The sequence below is a fragment of the Arvicanthis niloticus genome, chromosome 5 (assembly GCF_011762505.2).
Source record: "Arvicanthis niloticus isolate mArvNil1 chromosome 5, mArvNil1.pat.X, whole genome shotgun sequence".
NCBI classification, from domain to species: Eukaryota; Metazoa; Chordata; class Mammalia; order Rodentia; family Muridae; genus Arvicanthis; species Arvicanthis niloticus.
The window spans coordinates 100801928-100813779 of record NC_047662.1 but is presented as its reverse complement, the minus strand read 5'-3'; the positions used below and the strand labels follow the sequence as shown (position 1 = coordinate 100813779).

The 11852-nt window shown below is 48.5% G+C and overlaps 1 protein-coding gene across 2 annotated transcripts; it reads left to right on the top strand.

Moving 5' to 3' along the window:
• Window positions 1-5679: 5679 nt before the first annotated feature.
• Window positions 5680-11408, top strand: Ca9 (carbonic anhydrase 9). 2 transcript variants are annotated; one of them, XM_076935102.1, is made up of 12 exons: window positions 5680-5829; window positions 6045-6282; window positions 7150-7179; window positions 7412-7582; window positions 7688-7830; window positions 7913-8005; window positions 8958-9024; window positions 9358-9515; window positions 9846-9981; window positions 10115-10141; window positions 10554-10635; window positions 10748-11408. In XM_076935102.1, exons 2-12 carry the CDS (start codon window positions 6057-6059, stop codon window positions 10812-10814), a joined length of 1200 nt encoding a protein of 399 aa, XP_076791217.1. In that variant the 5' UTR covers window positions 5680-5829; window positions 6045-6056; the 3' UTR covers window positions 10815-11408. The 2 variants fall into 2 exon arrangements, with proteins under 2 accessions (XP_076791217.1, XP_034359561.1); XM_034503670.2 differs by lacking the exon at window positions 5680-5829 and having other exon boundaries at window positions 5899-6282.
• Window positions 11409-11852: the final 444 nt, after the last annotated feature.

Sequence of the window (11852 nt, the reverse complement as noted above, 5' to 3'; positions counted from 1 at the left end):
GACATTCTAAGAATCCTAAAAATGTTAAAACGCTTCACTTAGACAAGAGAAGAATGACCTGAAAGCCTTGGAGAAAAGGGGCATTTGGACCAGACTGTTTCTTTGGTTTGGGCTCCAGGAAAATCGGTGACACTGTCTCAGGTGAATGGAGAGAGCCTGGCCTGGTGGCTTACACCTAGAATTCCAGTGTGTGGAAAGTTGAGGCAGGAGGACTGCTGCATGTTTGAGGCCAGCCTAAACCATATAGTGAGAGCCTGTCTCCAAAAAATCAAAACCAAAGAGAAGCAAATGAAGGACACTCTGTAGAGCTCAAATGTGGACGAGCACAGATAATGCCATGTGGATCATGTAAGTCTAAGCAGTATGAGCAGAGAGCAGGAGCAGGGCTGGGGGCGTGGCTCAGAGGTGAAAAGCACTGGCTGCTCCTGCAGAAGAGCAGGGCTTCTTCTTGTGCTATATCTGCTTGTGGTACACACACACACACACACACACACACACACACACAGAGAGAGAGAGAGAGAGAGAGAGAGAGAGAGAGAGAGAGAGAGAGAGAGAGAGAGACAGAGACAGAGACAGAGACAGAGACAGAGAGAGAGAGAGAGAGAGCGCGCAAATGGAAGAATTGAAGAAGTGAGAAGGAGGAGTTGGTGATGGTGGTCAATGCTTGGGGCACAATTGGTCTTCAGTATGTTTGAGTATGTCACCAGCTGGAGAATATTCACTAGGTTGGTGGGAGAGGGGCTGGGAACAGAGCCCTCTGTGAACTGGGGTTGGCAGCATTGTCCATTTAGTAGAAGAGGATGAGGCTGAGGAGACACACTGAGGACATCTTGAAATGCATCCACTTTAGTTCCTCTACACTGATGGATTAAGGGTGGCTACATAATGACATGTTCATTTCCATATCCATGGCAACCCCCAGACTTGCAAGTGTAACCTTATCTGGAAAAAGGGTCTTCACAGACCAACTGAGAATGCTTGCTGTTGTCACATTGTTTATTATTGTTACCACAGGGTTTTACCATGTAACTTGGGCTGGGCTGTAACTCACTATGTAGACAAGGCTGGCTTCAAACACAGAGATCTGCCTGCCTCTGCCTGGCAAGTGCTGGGATTAAAGGTGTAAACCACCGGAATCCAGAAGTGGCAACAAGAGGGGCTTTTCCAGAGTCTCTGAGGTAGCCTGGTCCTGCCAGTACACTCCAGACTTACTTAAGGCCTACGGAACTTTGAAATAAAATAAAAAATTCCTTTGCCATAAGATACCTGGTTTATGGGCTTGTGGTAATTTTTATGGTAGCCCTAGGAACAATAGTAAAATGGGCTAGAAGTATGGGTCAGCTCAGAACAGCTTTAACGTTTGCTTCCTCTTCCTCCTCCTTTTTTTAAAATTGTTTTTTTTCTGAGACAGGGTTTCTCTGTGTAGACCTGACTGTCCTGGAACTCTCTCTGTAGACCAGGCCGACCTTGAACTCACAGAGATCTACCTGCCTCTGCCTCCTTGTGCTGGGCTTAAAGGCGTGTGCTACCACCGCCTGCCCTGATTTTTGCTTCCAATCCATGACTAGGGAGGAGGGGGCTTCTCTCCTACTCTACCAATGAGTAACTCTGTCTTCTGCAATCCAGGTTTTAGAAACACAGATCCCAGTGACCAAAGACTTGGCTTTAAACAATCCTGGAGGTGCCCTGTGCCAGGTAGGGAGTGTCCCGGTTGGTTAGATTCAGGATACAAGAACTCAGAGCTCTAACTTGTTTTAGGGTTTGGCAGACTCCTGAGTTATAAAGGTGTGATCCAGGATCAGAGTCCACATCTCCACCCAAAACCAGGGAAATGGCCACACAGACAGACAGAAGACTAAGGGACACAGAACTGTAGAGAAGAACGTTTGGAAAGTCAGTAAACTGTAACCAAATGCTGTGCCGACAAGCAGATCTGTGCTCTGAGACACAGAGATGAAGCTCTGCAAAGGGGAGGGAGAGCCGCAGCTAGCGATGCAGGATCATGGTGCTGCCAGCAAGCTACAAAGATCTCGACAAGACTGAAATGTCCCAAACATTTAGAAAGAATGAAAATGAATAAAGCTGACATCAGCGTTGGAGAAAGGTATCCATGCAGCCCTCAGCTGCCAGTTAGCAGCACGGTCCTCCAAGCTCCTGTGGCCTCTCCATCCCAGGCTAGACTAGCTATTACCACAGGCTGCCTTTGACATGTCCATCCAATTCAGATATCACAGTGTTTCTTCCATATGCCAGAGTCCACGCAAGGTTCTGAAGACAGCCTACTATTCAGAGTATGCAATGCATCAAAATGTCATGGATGGCACTGACCTTAGCTTCAGAAAGGCCAACAGGGCTTTGTCCATGCTAGGTGGTCACATTCCAGAAATGCAGCCTAGAGGCCTTGGCTGGCTGCCTTCTAAGGTGAGTACACGGAGGACAGCTTTATTCAAACATAGAAATTTTGATGTAGAATATGACCGTCAGACAATCTGAAGTACCATAACTGATTTCATGTTAGGTATGATCGTACATACCAGTAATCTCAGTACACAGGATACTGAGGCAAAAGATTATTTAGGGTTTGAAGCTACAAAGTCCAAGCCAGCCTGGACTACACAATGAGACCCTGTTCCAAACAACAGCAAATGGAGGTTTTGGGAGTGTAGGTGTGATTTGGCACAAGTCATTGACAGTGAACCCCTAAGATAAGAGTACCTGACAAGGGGTTCTGCAGGGAGGAAATATTTGATAATAGCTGTTGATTGAAGGATTGGGTCCACGAGCCCTGTTCTCATGGAGCACAAGGTCAGTAAGCGCAGATAAAATGTCATAAATCCCCGTAATATGAATTAAACTGTGAGCAAAATTGTAATTGAGGTCAGGCACAGAATGGTGGTGGTTCAGAGGCACCACTAAACTCCAGACAGAAGCAGGCTACCTCCGGTTAGCAAGATGTTTCAGCAGATAAAGCCACTTGCCTTGCAAGCCTGACATGATGGCAGGAAGCCTACAAAGGAAGGAAGAGATGCCCCTAAAGGTGTGGGATTTTTTTTTTTAAAGATTTATTTTTATTTATATGAGCACACTGTAGCTGTCTTCAGACACACCAGAAGAGGGCATCAGATCCCATCACAGATGGTTGTGAGCCACCGTGTGGTTGCTGGGAATTGAACTTAGAACCTTTGGAAGAGCAGTCAGTGCTCTTAACCACTGAGCCCCTGAGGTGTGGGATCTTGTGTTACCAGGAAGTATATGACAAGACTGAAATGTTCAGAATATTTAGAAAGAAGGAAAATGAGTAAGAGCCAAGATTGGTGTTGGAGAAAGGTATTCATGCAGTCCCCAAGCTGCAACTAACAGTATGCTTCTCTCTGCTCCTGTGGCCCATGACAACCTGAGTTTGATCCCTGGAATCTACATAAAGGTAGAAGAGAATTGATTCCATAAAGTTGTCCTCTGGCCTCCATACACACACACACACACACACACACACACACACACACACACTTAAAAAATGAAACTTAAAAAAAAAGAAAAAAGCTTCCTGGAAAAATTGCCTGGGAGCTGAATCAAAGAATAGAAGGGATTTAGAAAAGTAAGATAATGAGAACATTAAACACCATGGTGTGTTACAAACATTAAAAACCACAGTGAAGAGCTGGGGTGATGACTCAGAGATTGAAAGCACGGGTTGCTGTTCCAGAGGACCTGGGTTCAAATCCCAGAACCCACACATGGCAGCTCACAACTGTCTGAAACTTTGGTTCCAGGGGATCTGACATCCTCACACAAACAAAATGCAGGCAAAACACCAATGCACATGAAGTAAAAATAACCAGGTTGGGTGGGTCTCTCTCTCTCTCTTTTTTTTTTTTTTTTTTTTTTTTTTTTTTTTTTTTTTGGTTTTTCAAGACAGGGTTTCTCTGTGTAGTCCTGGCTGTCCTGGAACTCACTCTATAGACCAGGCTGGCCTCGAACTCAGAAATCTGCCTACCTCTGCCTCACAAGTGCTGGAATTAAAGGCGTGCGCCACACTGCCTGGCCAGGTTGGGTCTCTTAAATAAGGTTCTTTGGACCCTTTTGTACTAGGCAATACCTTTTATTTAGATTATGAATCATCTAGAAGGCTCTCAATGAGAAGCTGGGATACCTAGGGCCATGGGATGTAGCTGTATGTGACAGGAATAAAAATAACCCAATGCATTCAGTTAACCTAGACACCCACACTAGTGCGTGCTCATTGAATAATCTTAGATATGGGCATGAAATGGCCTTATTCTTTTATAGTTCTGAGGCATGGGGATCTCCTGGGAATGTGAGCTGCAGAGCCAAAGGCTGTCTTCTATTCTGTGCTGCATGCTTGAAGACAACAGCAGTATTGGGGAGACTGGGAGAGGCTCGGTAAATGTTCATTAAATGGACAGACTGGGAGCCCCATCCATTCTCGCTCTGTCCTGATTCTTTACACCCAGGCTCCTTGTGAAATCCGTGTTCATAGTTGTCTCCCACATGGCCAGATATGAGAACTGCGCTCTGTCACGGTCTTCAAAAGATTTCTTTTTACATCTCTTTATTGTTGTTGTGTGTGCAATGCATGTACCATGGCACGCATCTTTTCCACCATGTTGACTCTGGGGCTCCACCTCAGAGCATCAGATTTGGTTGCAAGTGTCTTTGCCCACTAAGCCATCTGGCCAGCCTCTATTCAAAATATTTCATGTCTCTTCTTTGTCTAGAATTTCATTCTAGTGGTCGTGATAATTTCATTATTGTGATTATTAACCCCCTCCCCGTGGGGCTTCTACCTCTGCTTCAAAGATGGGAACAGATTTTACCCACTTCTATATTTCCTTGAGGCAGAATTATGATGGTTGTCCCCACTCACTGGAGTGAGAGCTCCTCAGATAGGGAGCCTTCATTTTCATTTCTGAGTCCCCAGTCCCCAGCCCAGTGCCTAACATACAGTGGGTATTAAACAGGCACAGCATGCAACACAAATGGCATTCTAGGACCAGGATGGAGATTGACAAAGGCAGTACAAAGTTTGGAGAGAAAAATGAATAGTTTAGTTCTGGGAGTGTAGCTTAGTGAAGGAATGTTTGCATGGCACCCATGGCACCCTGGAGTCAGTCTCCAGCACTGAAAAACAAACAAACAAACAAAACAAAAAAGTGCATGTGCACACATACATACACACACACACACACACACACACACACACACACACACAAATAATCTGACCAGAATATTAGAGAAAAAAGTAAGAGACAAGACTGGTTTCTTGGGTGAGGTTTTGAAGACCTGGAAGTCGGAAAAGAAAGTGGTCATACTTTGGCAGAGGGTGGGAGGAGCCATCAGAGTCTCTCATATGTATACTCAAACATTTCAGGCTCAAATTTGCCTTCAACTTAGCTATGAGCCCCTCCACCTTCTCAACCCTAGGCTCCTCCAGTGTCTTTACCTGCCCCTTTTACCAAGACCTGACTGGGCCAGGATATATGCATGGATTTCTTGCCTCCACATTCCAACTCCACGGAGGCCCCCAGCTTCCTTCTTTCCCCTTCCCTGCCAGGGCCGGGAAGCAGGCCAGGCCTAGCAGAGACTGGCCAGGAGCTGGGTGGTGCCAGGGAGAACCTATACAGTGCCAGGTGGTGCCTTGGGTTCCAAGCTGAGCTGGTGATTCTGATAACCTTCTGCCTATGAACACACCTGCCCCTCACCCCAACCCTACCTATTACGGGACCAGTGTCCAGGCTTTGGTATCGGGGAGGGGGCATAGGGCCAGGCAGAACCTGTGGGACTTTGGCTCCATCTCTACAAAAGGGCACTGTGAGTCAGCCTGCTCCCCTCAAGGCTTGCTCCTCCCCTACCCAGCTCCTATTTCCTATGCACGTACAGCCCGTCGTCCACACACCGTGTCCTGGGACACCCCAGACAGCTGCATGGCTTCCTTGGGCCCCAGCCCCTGGGCCCCTTTGGTGACCCCAGCCCCTACTGTTCAGCTGCTGCTGTTACTGCTGCTCCTAGTGTCTGCTCATCCCCAGGGCCTGTCCGGGATGCAGGGGGAGCCCTCCTTGGGAGAAAGTTCATCTGGGGAGGATGATCCGGGCGTGGAGGAGCTGCCCAGTGAAGAGGATGCACCTGGAGAGGCGGATCCACCCGGCGGGGAGGATCCACCTGAAGTTACTTCTAAAGCCAGAAAGGGGGATTCCCTCAAGTTAGAGGATCTACCGACTCTTGAGGCTCCTGAGGACAGTCAAGGTTCCCACGGGGATGAAAAAGGTAAGTGTTCAGTAACTTCCAAATCTAGGCTCAGGTAGGTTTATGCCTCCGCTCCCCACACCGCAACCCTAGCAGAGAGCATTCAGCAATTGTACTCTAATAGGTAGCCATTCTCCCCTAAAGGGGGAGAAGAAAAAAGCGAAGAATATGGGGAAATTGAAGAATTGAAGAGGAAATAGAACTGAGGCATGGACAGAGAGGGGAAATAAGTGTGTGTGTGTGTTTGTGTGTGTGTGTGTGTGTGTGTGTGTGTGTGTGTAGAGGGGGTGGGGAGAGGGGGGGTAAAGGGAAGAGAATGGGAGAAGGGGCGTTCTGGAGGACACGGAGCTCACAGCGTCACTCGCCTATGATTTGCTGTGTGGGAAGAAGCAATCAGCAGGTGGAGGAACTCTGGTTTGCTTTGGGCCCGAGGGTGAGATAGGGTCTTATTGTGTAGCCCGGGTTGGCCTTGAACTATTTTCTGCCATTCACCTGCCTCTACCTCCGAGTTCTGGGATCTCAGGTGTGTGTGCCACCATGCTTGGCTCTAAGCCAGGAACTTTAGAAAGGAAAGAGCGATGAATGGGAAGGTGTGTGAGTAAAGGAAAAAGATTTGGGTCTCAAACTGAAGCCGCGCTACAGACCCTAGTTTTCAAACTACCAGTAGGTCTTACTGATGGCTCCTCCGGCTGCCGAGTTACGGTTGGTGGTGGTCAACTGTGCTACACCTAGCCTCGCTACATTCCTTTCAATTACCTGTAACACTCTTGTAAGACATCCAGGTCTGTGGGGATCCCTGCCAGAGCAGGAGGGAATCTTTTACATTCTGGGAACTGGGAAGGGACTGGGCTGTAAGAGCAGACTTACTAATTCTTCTTATTTATGCAGGGGGTGGCCACAGTCTTTGGAGCTATGGAGGTAAGACACCGCCCGCTACCCTGACCCAATCTGGGAGCCCAGCCCTGGTGATCCGCTGCACCAACATTCCCAGTAGTAGCTCTAGACTGGGGCGGGTCCTCACTCTACCCCCACCTTCGCGCCGCTCCCTTTCCCCCACCCCTCCTCCAAGTGTCCTGACTCCACCCCTCATTTATCCTAACGGTTCCCGTCCTGATCGCCAGACTTCTTGCACCCTTTTCTCTCATCCCAGGCACCCTACTCTGGCCCCAGGTGTCCCCAGCTTGTGCTGGCCGCTTTCAGTCCCCCGTAGACATCCGCCTGGAGCTCACCACATTCTGCCGCACTCTGCAACCCCTGGAATTACTGGGTTATGAGCTCCAGCCTCTCCCGGAACTGAGCCTGTGCAACAATGGCCACACGGGTGAGGTGTCTGGGGCGGGACCTATAGAGGGGAGTGGCAATCAAGCTGGGCTTCGGAGTTCTGCTCACGGGTGGGTTGACATCTCACTTGCCACTCCCCACGCAGTGCAGCTGACTCTGCCGCCGGGGCTGAAGATGGCTCTGGGACCTGGGCAGGAATATCGGGCCCTGCAGTTGCATTTACATTGGGGAACTTCAGATCACCCAGGCTCAGAACACACAGTTAATGGCCACCGTTTCCCTGCTGAGGTGGGCACTGGGCTATCCCAAAAGGAACCAAGAGAGTGTGATCAGAGGTCTGGCTGCTCTCTGATCCTTACATCCTCTCTAGATCCATGTGGTTCACCTCAGTACTGCTTTCTCAGAACTTCATGAAGCCTTGGGTCGCCCAGGAGGCCTGGCGGTTTTGGCTGCCTTTCTGCAGGTACCCCACTTGACACGCACATCCTGTGGGCACATCCTGTGGGCACATCCTGTGGGCATGCATCTCGCTAGCAGAGACACCATTCCAGCACAAGCTCAAGCTGGTCAATTAGCTGTCAGCCCCATTCATTCCTTTGTTCATTCATTCAGCACTGGCAGGGAACCAGGAAGCAGACTACCAGAAGGCTTCCTTTAGGAGGAAGGCTGACTTGACAGTCATAAGAACACTAAAATTAATGGGCACAAAGGCGGTGAAACTTAAATCCTTCACTGGTGGGAAACAAGGAGGAATATTGTCACAGAGAGAGGACAGCCTGAGCAAAGAGAGAGAGTATGGACCAGTCAGGGAGTGCCGCATGCAGCAAGCTAGGCCCGGGAAGAGTCGTTTCTCTGCTCCTTCTGGAGACCCTCATTCCCCCTTCATGAAGTGCAGTATTCAGTGACCTCTTTGTACCTGTATTAATCAAGAACGCACATGCCAAGGTAGGAGGAGGCCAGGAAGTGAGGACTCCTATAAGACTCACCAGTGTGACGTTCACAGCACAAAGTTCAGAGAAGTGCCCCAGGAGTGTTGTGCAGGCATAATTATTAAAATGAATGCAGAGGCAGCACAAGTACAATATACATGATAGTCTTCTTCCGGAAACCATGGCGGGGTGTGTGTGTGTGTGTGTGCGCGTGCGTGAAACGATGAGTGAAAAACTATGAAATTAGCAGGGCCTAGATCATGAGGGGCCAGGAAACTTTCTCCTCCTCTATCTGTTTGCCATTGCTAATTCATTTGCAAAGCATGAGTAATAGAATTTTAATAAGATTGTATTTTACCCGGCATCCTTAGAGGTGAGGAATGGGGAAAGACTATGGGAACCCCATCCCATGTTCAGGCCTCCAGCTGTAGTCCTAGAGACGGGTATCAATCTGCCTAGCACCATATCCCATGTCCACCCCTGCAGGAAAGTCCAGAAGAAAACAGTGCCTATGAACAGTTGCTGTCCCATTTGGAAGAAATCGCAGAGGAAGGTTAGTTGGTGGGTTGCCCAATGGACATATATAGAAGGAGCTGAGGGTGAACTGGCTCTGACTGGTGATAATTAAACTGATGAGAGACACATGGAGATAGGGAAACCACCACCCACAGAAAATGGAAAATAAGATTAGACAAAACAAAGTGTGTGTGTGTGTGCCCGTGTGTGTACGCGTGTGTGTGTGCGCGCGTGCGTGCGTGCGTGCGTGTGTGTGTGTGTGTGTGTGTGTATGTGTGTACGCGCGCGCGTGTGTGTGTGTGTGTGTGTGTGTGTGCGTGCGTGTGTGTGATCTAGGTGAGACCTCAACACAGATCCTCTCTGTACATAGGCTCCAAGACTGAGATCCCAGGTTTGGATGTATCTGCACTGTTGCCCTCAGACCTCAGCCGCTACTACCGATATGAAGGATCTCTGACCACACCTCCCTGTAGCCAGGGGGTCGTTTGGACTGTGTTCAATGAGACGGTGAAGCTGAGCGCTAAGCAGGTGAGAATGAGGAGTGGTATTGACACAGGATATTGAAAAACAGGAATGTGGGAAGAAATGAGGAAGGGGCCATGCAGGAAAGATAGACAGAGGATTGGGGACCCTCCTTTCTTTTTGTCTTGAGCCCGTACTTTTTTTTTTTTTTTTTTTTTTTGGTTTTTCTAGACAGGGTTTCTCTGTGTAGTCCTGGTTGTCCTGGAACTCACTCTGTAGACCAGGCTGGCCTCGAACCCAGAAATCCACCTGCCTCTGCCTCCTAAGTGCTGGGATTAAAGGCATGCGCCACCACTGCCTGGCAAGCCTGTACAATCTATTAACCCTTCTCCCCAGCTCCACACTCTCTCCGTTTCCCTGTGGGGACCTCGGGACTCTCGGCTACAACTGAATTTCCGAGCCACGCAACCCTTGAATGGGCGAATGATTGAGGCTTCCTTCCCTGCTGCAGTGGACAGCAACCCCGAGCCAGGTGCCCAGTTATCTGATAACCCATGTTGTCACATCCCCAGTCACGGGTCCGCCTCTTCCTGTGTCTCCATTTGTACCAGTCTGTCGCAGGTACTTATGGGCCCTGGTTCTAATGTCTCCTTTTATCTCTTCAGTCCATGTGAATTCCTGCCTCGCTGCTGGTGAGTCTGGGTCTCTCTTGTTCCTGATGCCAGTGGGGGGTGGGGGGGACACCCTTTTAGTATTTTAGCCCAGGAGCTAGTCTTTACTTTTTCTATAGAATAAATTTCGTCCGCAAATCAATGTACTAGGTGTGGTAAGAGACCTATACCTCTAGCTTAGTTGTCAGAATGAGGCTCCAGCAATCTCCTGTGAGACCTCTCCCCAGTACACCTTTTACCTAGCTGCTGAGAGAATACTGCATGCTTTACCCTTCTCACTCTCCGCATCCATCCTCCAGATGGAATGTTCTGGAGATTGAAGCCCTGGGGGCTCCCTGAACACTCACTGAGGAAAGGGGTCAGGAGAGTATGGGAAGCCAGCTTGCAGGGAAAGCCCTGGCATTCCCTGAAGCAGCCCCCTTTCCCCTTCCAGGTGACATCCTAGCCTTGGTGTTTGGCCTTCTCTTTGCTGCCACCAGCATTGCCTTCCTCCTACAGCTGAGGAGGCAGCACAGGTATCTACGGCCCTCCCTTGGCACAGCCTATTTTGTATAACCCAGAATTCCCAGACTGCAAATGAGCTCTCATCCAGAGTTGGTTTTCTGATTCTCCTTCCTTGTTCTATAGGCACAGAAGTGGGACCAAAGATAGAATTAGCTACAGCCCGGCAGAAATGACGGAAACTGGAGCCTAATAAGGAAAAACCAGCTAAAGGAATCTGGAAACCTTGTCCTGTGCTGCCCTGTTACAGCTTCTTTTTAACCACCACGAAATCACTTCCATCTTTTTAACTTTCTTTTTTTCCTTAAAGTACTGTGATAGGAACTTACAGTGAAAAAGCCAGATTGGACTAAATTCTTGCTGGGTTTTGATGGGGTTTTTTTGTTTGTTTTTTCTTTTTGGTCTTTCAAGACAGGGATTCCCTGTGTAGCCCAGGCTGGCCTTGAACTCAGAGATCTGATTGCCTCTGCCTTCTTAGTGCTAGGATTGAGAGTACAAACCACCACCCCCCTACAATTCTTGCTCTTGCTATACAGTCAAATGCTTTACCACTGAGCTATACACACCTTGACCTTACTATGTAGCCCAGGCTAGCCTTGGAATGTGTGTGTATGATGATGGAGTTTGAATCCAGGGTCTTGTACTTACTAGACAAGTTTTCTATCACTGACCTAAGCTTCCAGCCCTTTCCCTTGAACTGTCTGTTCTCCTGTCCCAGCCTCTTGAATGCTGCGATTACAGGCATGTGCCATTATGCCTGGCTTGTCCCAATTATTTCATATATATATATATATATATATATATATATACCTTCCTAATAAAACTCATATATTTGCCTTTATTCCTCAGATCAAAAGAATATGTTATATTAATTTCTTATGGCTGCTGGGAAAACAATACGACTGTCACAAGCTCAGGGGTGTCACAATCCTGTAACTTTTCCAGTCTCAGAGCTGGAAGTCTGGATGAACTTTCTGGTTTGTCCAGGTGTTTGGGGGCCGAATTCTCCCTGACTTTCTCAAGTGGAACTCTTCCATTTTTGATGAGGCCTGCATTCCTCACTCCTGGCCCCTTCCCAGCATTCCTTGCTCCTGACCCCTTTCCTACATTACTCCAATTCCTTGCTTCCACTGCTGCACCTTCACCTGCTGCCTCTGACCTTATCCCCATCCCCACAGTCTTTCCTTTCTGCTTTTGCCTTCTAGACAGCCTCACTCTGAAGCCCAGACTG

What these genes read in the sequence shown, in the direction of transcription:
- Ca9 (XM_034503670.2), top strand. Translation starts at nt 5,943, where the DNA reads ATGGCTTCCTTGGGCCCCAGCCCCTGGGCCCCTTTGGTGACCCCAGCC. An exon ending in CAGTCTTTGGAGCTATGGAG is followed by an intron (nt 7,180 to 7,411) that starts GTAAGACACCGC and finishes CTCTCATCCCAG; the next exon opens with GCACCCTACTCTGGCCCCAG. An exon ending in GCCACCGTTTCCCTGCTGAG is followed by an intron (nt 7,831 to 7,912) that starts GTGGGCACTGGG and finishes CATCCTCTCTAG; the next exon opens with ATCCATGTGGTTCACCTCAG.